The sequence below is a fragment of the Neodiprion pinetum genome, chromosome 2 (assembly GCF_021155775.2).
Source record: "Neodiprion pinetum isolate iyNeoPine1 chromosome 2, iyNeoPine1.2, whole genome shotgun sequence".
NCBI classification, from domain to species: Eukaryota; Metazoa; Arthropoda; class Insecta; order Hymenoptera; family Diprionidae; genus Neodiprion; species Neodiprion pinetum.
Genome location: NC_060233.1, coordinates 24,643,511 through 24,653,108, shown reverse-complemented (window position 1 = coordinate 24,653,108; position 9,598 = coordinate 24,643,511). Strand labels below are relative to the sequence as shown.

General features: G+C 32.1%; 1 protein-coding gene across 5 annotated transcripts in view; it reads right to left on the bottom strand.

The window, feature by feature from the left end:
• Cip4 (formin-binding protein 1-like Cip4) overlaps positions 1 to 9,598 on the bottom strand; it is a 45,574-nt gene that overhangs the window by 3,077 nt on the left and 32,899 nt on the right. Inside the window, exons 7-10 of one of the 5 annotated variants that reach the window (XM_046609590.2) lie at positions 5,399 to 5,428; positions 4,273 to 4,580; positions 3,245 to 3,436; positions 973 to 1,109 (exon numbers count right to left, since the gene is read on the bottom strand). In XM_046609590.2, coding sequence (XP_046465546.1) covers positions 973 to 1,109; positions 3,245 to 3,436; positions 4,273 to 4,580; positions 5,399 to 5,428 — 667 coding nt within the window. The remainder of the gene's footprint in view (positions 1 to 972; positions 1,110 to 3,244; positions 3,437 to 4,272; positions 4,581 to 5,398; positions 5,429 to 9,598) is intronic. The other 4 variants (XM_046609593.2, XM_046609591.2, XM_046609596.2 and 1 more) reach the window with 4 other exon arrangements.

The window sequence follows — 9,598 nt, the reverse complement described above, 5'->3', positions numbered from 1 at the left end:
TTGCAAGTAATGTACGACCTGTCATCAAATCTTAAGAAATCTTTCGAGATGTCTGAAATCGGCTGGGCTCACGCGAAATTTTAACAAACATAAAATACGAGGTTGAAGTTGGTAACGTTATTGTAATGATTCGTGTTTCGAGAAACTAGTTATTTCGTATTTTTAGGAATCTCTAAAATGCAGTAAATTATAATTAGGCAAAAGTAATTCATATTTTTAAAACTTAGCCACTTCAAAGTCACTAGAAAATTGCAAAATAGTAATTTTTTTATGCCCATTGTTTAGTTACGATAACATTACTAACTTCAGTCCCATCATAAAATGAATTTAACCAATCACATAAAATCCCTGAAATCCTATGAAATCTTTTAAAATCATTCAAAATTTTATGGAATCTTGCGAAATCCTGTAAAGTCATCCCAAAACAATGAAATCTCCGAGATCTTTGAATCTGGTGTACAGACAAAGCAGTGAGTGGTTAATCCTTTTGGTGGGACAGATAAGTTTGTCAACAATTACAGTTGACCGTTATAACGATACTACGACGTAAGATTTCGCGAACGTTTAGACAACCTGCGCAGATCTGTCTAGGAAGAAAAATCGGCTCAAAAATATTAAAATATAACTACAACCACCAGAGTTTGGTGATTTAGAGCATTCAGTTTGTGAAACCTCTTCTAAATTTGTTAAATTCTTAGCTTTTGTTATTCGAATTTGCTTGGATTTATTTTTCTTATATAATAGGAATGTTGTTTCATTCGTGTTCACTAATTAATGGTAAAATAAAATAAGCGTAAGATTCCAACATGTAAACATTCATCGACATACATTCTTACATCAGGTGCTCCAGAGACGAAAACTTTCTATGGCACAAATAACATTGTTGAAGATTTTGAGATCATTATTTCCCATTTCTCAAGTTTTAATTTTAACTTTGTTTCATACAACTTGGTTACTATTAACTCATCTCACCGTCAAAGGGATACAGAGCTCGACATGTTCCTAGAGGTGGTTGCGCTTCAAGCTCATCAAGGTAGTATTCCTCGCCTCCGCTACCAGGCAAAGATGTTCGCGATGCTCCCAGGCCGGACTCCGGGCTGTTCGTGGAACTGTGCATCAGTACAGTAAAGCCAGAGCTGTCTATCTACCCTATTTTATCTTACCTAACACACTGCGAATTTGACTCTGCTACGGCATTATGTATTTACTAATATCATGATATAGATTGACATTGCCATTAAAATAAATCAAGATTTTCAGTGTTCGATATCAATGGATACATCCTTCAGACCCAAACTATACACAGCATTGATTTTATTCATAAACTAAACTTTCTTTAAAAGTTTATTTGGACAAAAGTTTTATCATAAATCCCATGTTAAAAATAAATGCAACATTAAGAATGCACCATTTGCGATGCGTTTTTTGACATAACACCATCACTCGAACACACTATACAGATGAATATTTACAGCATAAATTCTCAGTTTATAGGATTTAGTCGAATGTGAAATAACGTTCCAGTTACTGTTGCCGTCATTTCATATAGTAGAAAATACTGCTGCTAAATTAATTTGCATCTATTTACATATATTAACGAAAAGAAGCAGAAAAGGACGCCTATGGTCGTTCTTAGGTGTAATATCTTAGTAGACAGCTGAAGAAATGAGAAAATTTCTAGAATTTTTCCCAATAAAACAGTTCATGTAATTCGATCGATATTCTGTTGTTAAAAGGTAGGTTTACTGATTCATATATTCAGGACTTCTTATAGGAAAATTTATCAATACGATATGTTGTTTCAGTTAAGGTCAACCACGTTTCTGAGTGACACAGTTTGTGGTGAACAATATATAAATCTGGCAAACAGCTGTGCTGTACTACTTAAAATTTCACGATAATAGTTTTGCACAGTTTATCCACTTAACCTCAATCCTAGATTGAACACATTTTTTTTACCAAAGCAACGATCAGTTGAAATGGAAGTCTAACTTTTTGTGTATGATTACCAACGTTACCGTTTAATTAAAAAGGAATGCTAATGATTGAATAAAATGTGTGATCTAGGTTGGAAGGGTATACTATCCAAGAATATTTACGAAAAATTTGAATCAAATCAATGAAGCTGTTCTCGAAATGTAGAGTTTATCATATTGTAACACCAAAAAAAATCCTTGACACTTCAAGTGAAATAACAACGCATTGTGTGATAAACTTTCCTATAAACATTGTAAAATATACCTCCATAAGTCTATTTGGTAATGAAAAAAAAATCAATCGAAATAAATAGACAAATGCTGAAATGAAAATTCTGAGAATTCAACCATTTTTCTCAGTCCCCTTGAACTCGGTTCTACATTAGGGTGGCCCTTAAAAAGCTCATTTTTGAATTTCAACTGTCTCACCCTTCAAATCTGTTCCGAATAATTTTTAAAAAATTCCTTCATTTTTTCAGATTTTTATTTCAACTCTAATCCGTGCCCGTAAGAGGTTGGATTTCTCCACTTAATTCTTTCAGGGATACATTAAGTCTACCCAACGGGTTTCGATAAAGTTTGGTAGAGGAGTTTCTTTTGTCACTAATTACAAATCTGAACTGGAAATTTGAAAATTCAAAATGCCGAATCCAATATGGCGGACCAAAATCTGAAAAGTCATTCGATTTCGATAAAATTCGGTGTTCTGAGGCTTTTCGAGGTCACTGTTTACGAATGTGAACTCGAAATTTTAACTTGACATTGCAAAATTCAAAATGGTGGATCCAATATGGCAACATCAATTGATCTTTGAGATATTAGATCCGCCATTTTGAGTTTTGTAATGTCGAGTTCAGATTTGTAATCAGCGACCTCAAAAGTCCTTAAATACAGAGTTTCACAAAAATCGAATAACTTTTTGGATTATGGTTCACCATACTACCCACAATTTCCAATTTTCAAATTTTGAGTTCAGATGCGTAGTCAGCGACCCAAGAAACGCTCATATACCAAATTTGATTGAAATTCGTTTGTAGATTCAATGTACCCCTGAAGGAGTTAAATGGCGACATCTACCTCTTGTGAACACAGATTAGAGTTGAAATTAAATTTTGAAAAAATAAGGAAATTATTTTGGAATTATTTGAAGCCGATTTAGGGGGCGAGCCAGCCGAAATTTATAAATGATTTTTTTAGGAACAACCCTTACATACAAAGAATCTCAGACATTTTTATGTAACGTCTAATTACATTAAAGAAAAGCTTACCCATGGATTGGTTGAGGTGTTCCAGGAGCACTCTTTTTGTGCACTGGTTGACTAGTATTAACGTTGCTAACACTTGAGTCTGACGCAGATCTTGAGAGGCTTTCCTCTCCACCAGAATGGCTTGATCTTCTAGAGCTGAGAGGTCTGGTCGCCGAACCATTGCTCGTAGGTTTGCGAGAAATTTGGCTTGGACTAGAAAAGTTACGAGAGTTAAATTTACACGATATTCGTGAAATACAGCGGCATTGTTCGACGACTTACAAGTTTTCCATTTAGAAAGACATTTATCGAATAATACTGTTGATCATTGAAGAGCAAAAGCATTGAAGAATTTTTACTTCTTCGGAATCGTTGGAAATCCTACGGTATGCGTTCAAAAATTTAGGAGCGCTTTGCAAATTGTCCATTGGTACAAAAAGTATTTCTTGTCCACAATAAGGTCTAAACGAATGATTCAAATGGTATTCCAAAGTGAAAGCTACCAGTTTCAATATATTTTTTTCAAAATTCTCTGTAATTTTTTGTACTCCCACTGTTCTTCCACAAGGCTATGCTCTTTTTGAAGGTGTGTCATACTCCCACTACGTGACATTGGATATGGTTATATTTTGCGATTTTTATACTTCCGTAATGTTGTGTATATTTTTTTCTAGAAATAGCAATAGTAATTTCTTCTCATTGCCCAAGTGATTCAAAAGTTCTAAGATTAGGTGACTGAACATCTCAGTTCAAAAATTGGTAAGTCATTTTATCAATTCTACTGTTTAACGGGCTACTGGAGGTTACATAATTCAATAAAAAATACACACCTTTTTTCCTGATATTTCATTCTAAGCTCCAAAATTCTCACGTTCAAAAAATTTTACAAATTTTCCAAAAACTGAACCAGTCGGTGCAAGAAGTTGAATAATTTGTTAAGAAAAAAGTTGCAAAAAAATAGTTCAAAAGTTCTCAATGGAGAGTTCACAAAATACTGTAATTTTATTCGACATCCATATAAAATTATTTCCGAGACTTGTAATGATTACCTTGATAAGTTGAGGCCAGCACGCATAGCTTCATCAAAATATCCTTGAAACTTAGTTAGCTCAGCCCCAAGTTTGTCCAATTTATGACTGGATTCGTTGAGTTGACCCTCTATACTCATAGGATCACCCAAGGCAGGATTTTGTTCGTAGACACCTTTCATTTTCATGAGACCATCCCGCGCAGCGGTTTCCTGTTGGATCTTCGCTTGTATTTCGTCGATCCGTTGCTGAAGGCGCTTTTTCCGTTGATTTGGCGGCAAATCGCTGCAATCCTCCTTTGCACCATCACCATAACCAGGTACGTTGTTCTATAACATGACGGTAGTGGAAACCCACGTTGATTATAGAGTTGCAAATAATAGTTCTCTGTCTCAAAATATTGAGAAATACTCGACAGAATATTGCGTTGTCAAATTTCTTGAAACTGGGTATGTTAGGGTTCTCGAAGTCGCTGATTTCAAAGATAAGCTCGGATCTGAGAAATTTTGAAAATTCAAAATGACGGATCTAATATGATATTGGATCCGCAATCTTGAATGTTTAAATTCTGACTTCGGATTCGTCTTCAGCGAGCCCGAGAATCCAAATTTCTGAGTTCCACTTTTCTAGTCCTGATAAGCTTCCCACAATTACATTTATTCTGTAAAAACAGGCATTTTCAACACTTTGTTTATTTAAAGTGCTTCCTATAATCGGGGATTCATCATAATCCCTCTTAAAACATCAATATTGACATCTTAGAAGTCTAATTGTGCAAAGAAAAATGACAACAATATTCCAAAAATTGAACATAAATTTTGAATAACAGATTCAATCAAAGTGTCTCAAATATGAGATGCTGTGCCGCAAAGGGTTAGCAATTAATTTGTCAAATTTTTTAAACTAAGTACTAATAATAATAATATAAATTAAATGAAAAATAAAAACAGCTATGCTCAAGCAATCCTGAAATGTTTTAAGCTAGTTTATTACAGTTGATGAGTTAATGTGAAAATCATAGACACGCGATTTATTTACATTTTTTTATACTTTATGAACTGAAATGGGTCGTGGAACATGTTTTATGTTTATAGGCAAGTTCGTTCAGTGTACTGGCCAATTATTAAATATTATAGAAGAGACAGACCTTTAAAGCAATGCACACCTCGATCAACTTCTGTCGTAAGCATGAAACAAATCACAAAAGCAGTAAGTCACACATCATGTTGTATGTCATTCAATACATTTGGGCATTTTCTGGCTAAATTATTGAATGCAGAGACAGGGTAATATTGCCGTTGAAGCTGACAAGTAATAATTATGCCTTCCGTGGTGAAAATCATTCTCAAAAAATTTCCACAATTTTTAAGAATTCACTCAGAATGTGACTTTACAGTTTCTTAGTTTTGCAGAAAAATCTGTGACCAATTCGGATAATTTTTTTCTCGTAGAAATTTATTAATTGCTATGTATAAAATTAATTTCAGAAGATTTATGGAGAAAAATTACTAATACAATACCATTCAACATATTGGAAAATTTTTTATAATTCCATTTTCATTGAAAATTTATTGTTTCTGAGATATCAGCTTTAGTGTTCAATAATGCAGTTTCATCAGTGAATACATTGAAAAAAAAAAATAAATAAATAAATCAACTAAACAGAATTCCGCTTTCTTCAGAATTGCGAAATGAAGAGGCTTTAAAAATATAGGAGTTATACCTGGAAATTAGTCAGATTTTCATGCTCCTCTGAAACTTGGTCAGGAATGGTAAAAGACCAACAAAATTCGCGTTTTTAAAATAATGAACAGAAAATAGAGTTTAGAAAGAATACGAGATCATTCCAGAAAATCTTCAGAATGTCTCTAAAAGTCTCTAACATTATCATAATAATGCAAACTTTTTCTCTAAAAGATAATATATATCTTAGAATTTTTTTCACCAGGTTTGAAAATGCCCGACGACAACAGTCTGGTGAATTTTCTTAGATGTAGATGCAATTATCAATGTTCAGATGTGCGGACGATAGACAAGCAGGTAGCAATTATCACTATATGTACTTACTAAGTGGGATGGCATCCAATTTCATAGGTTGTGGATTGGAAACATGACAGAGAGACCAGAGAGACAGATCGAAGAACCATCCACCAAATTAAGAGAAAGGTATAGAAGAAATTAAATCACCATCATTTGACAGAACAAACACTCAAGAAAGAAGCAAGTTAAATTAAACCTGATGTGTAATAAGAAATAAAAACAAATTCAGAGGATGTTTTCTTGAAATAGTAAAACCAAAATAACGGTTTCAATCAGTGAATGAATTATCTACCGTGTTTATACCATGTTACAGTGCACATCCTACAACTGATCACAGGCGCAGATCCAGGACAATTTTTTTAGGGTAGGGTAGAGGTTAGCCCACTTCGCCCCCTACTCCTCACCACTGGACCCGCGCCTGCTCATCAAGACACTTATATAATCAATTCATTTTTTTCACCTAATTCATGCTTGTATCTTATGCACTTGAATTACAGAATTAGAACCCAGATAACGAAGTGTGTCTGTGCAAAAAGTCTGCTTCGCTTGCTGTGATCAGTGATGAGTTTTTACCAAAAATTATCGTGAAATAATTTTTGTGCAGCAAAATAATGTGCAGTAATAATTGTTTGTTATTTTGGTGCATAGCAAAACTTGCTTGCATTTAGCAGATATTTTGCTGACAGCTTGTGCTTAGAATGATTTGCTCGAATATTGACAGCAATGGAGGACACAACTGGTTCCAATATTGCTAGCAATGTTATCTGGGAAGCTGACAACGAACCATCAGAAGAAAAACAAGGGGAGTCGTTCCTCTGCTTAAAACGCAATAAGAGGATATTACATATAAGTAATTGTATATAAACTTAAAAAAAGAAATAGATTTTTTTCAAGGACCTTTTTGTCATATTTGGAACATTTTACTCTCTTCTAGGCAGATTACTAGTACTTCAAGGTGAAATTAAATTAATTTGGAAAATAACGTAGTTTTTGTAAAGTACAGATCACGTCATTCAATTTTTGAACCTTTTGAAATACAGTGTATCCCAAAATCATGTACTTTTGATGCTAACCAATAATATTTTAGATATTTAATTTTTGAATACTTGGTCATTGCATCATATTCAAGGATATTATTTGTTTGTGTCAAAATTACAGCATCTCGAAAAATGCATACGAAATTTACAAATATTCTGACGAACGAACAAATAAATTTAGTCACCAAAATATTATGTTACAATACACCAATTCTTAAAACAAAAAAAAATTGTTTTTTAAAGTGCAGAAAATAACTCGAATTTACTATTATTTGTTACTCGATATTCTGGTAATAATTAAATACCCTTTTATCAATGTTGCTGAATACCTCAGTTGCAGTTCAGATAAGTTTGAAAGAAAATTAATAAAATGAGGTCAAAAAGTGGGGATAAGATGGAAAAGTAACTTGCTGCAAGCCCTGTTTCAACCAAAGTTTGAGTACAACATACATCTGTGTGACCAGTGTTGGGCACCACTAATTACTTTGTGTAATTAAGTACATCGAAATTACTAATTAAAAGAAAATAAAATACTAATTACATTTTCAATTTATAATTAGGAAAGAAAAACTTACTAATTACAATCGCATATCGCTTATTCTTTTAATTACAAATTACGAATGTAATTAGTATCGATTTTTCTCCTGATTACAAATTACGAGTGTAATTAGAACAGTTTTTTTTTCCTAATTACAAATTACAAATGTAATTACAATCGATTTTTCTTGTAATTATAAATTACAAATGTAATTAGTATGGTTTTTTTATAATTACAAACTAGAAAAGTAATTAGTTTCAGTCTTTCTTTTAATTATATATTAAAAAAGTAATTAGTCAGTTTTACTTTTAATTACAAACTACAAATGTACTCGGAATCTTTTTTTTTTTTTTTCTAATTACAACGCAAAAATAAATAAGTAAGTAGGTAATAAGGATAAGTAATAATTTATGTCATTTTTCGAAATAATTGCAATCATACTTCAGGTATAGGTATGTGGGTCATTCGGCGGATACACGAGTGACTGAATCATTCAACGTAAGTGATAATGACTTCAGGTATATATGGGTATTTCATGTATATCAGTAACTCGGAGTATTCCAAAGGAAATATGTAAAATTGCAAGTATATATGGGTCATTCCCTGTAAGTATTAATAATACCGATAACTTTTGGGTTATCGCAATGAAATGTGACTGACTTTGATAACTGATTTTACTAAATATTGTTTTAAAAATATTGTAGGAATGTAATTAAATTATACAAATGTAATACCAAATGCTTAAAGTAATTGAATGGATTTCAATTACAACTGCTTGCATAAGTAATTAAATTAAATTTAATTACAAATGCTCAAAGTATGGAGTAATTACATTTTTTAATTACAAATTCACAATGTAATGAGTAATTAAATGTGATGTTTTTTTTTTCAAGTTTCAACTTGCAGTTTGTTTCAGGCTTGCAATAACTTTCACGTAAACTCTTTATTTTTCACAATATTTCAGAATTCCAATCATCTTGTAATGTAATTTGTAGAAAATTGAAGCCTGATATCTTAAATTATGCAAACACAGCTTTTTCGAAAAGTTCTAAGCTCAATAAATTTCGAGTCCTCGAATCTATTTATAAATGGAATGATCCATAGGTATTCTAAATCATTGATATTTAGTTGGAATCCATATGTGTATGAAGTCAGTCATGCTCCCTTGGAACAACCCATGTGTACTCTTTAAGTCAGTCACATATATTTAGAAAGTTTCATACATAGCGGAAGTCATTGATATTTTCATGAAATTCAATTATGGCACATTCTCGAGGTTGCTCATATTTCCTTAGAATGACCCATAAATGCCTGAAGTATGATTGTAATTAGTTCTAAAATGATATGAAAATCATTTAAAACATTTAATTGCAGGGGAATTCGATTCTAATTGAAAGAAAAACCGATACTAATTACATTTGTAATTTGTTTACATTACTATTACATTACAAGAAAAATCGATTCTAATTACATTTGAAATTTGTAGTTGGGAGAAAAATCGATACTAATTACATTCGAAACTTGTAGTTGAAATTTTTGTAATTTCAAATTACAATTGTAATTGCATTTTTTATTCTTCTAATTGCAAATTGAAATTGTAATAAATAATTTTCGTACTTTCAATTACAAATTAAACTTTAATTTGTAATTAAAATACAATTAATTAAAAAAAAACGCCCAACACTGTGTGTGGCTACATATATCTAACCAATCATCACTAAACCAGTGCGAA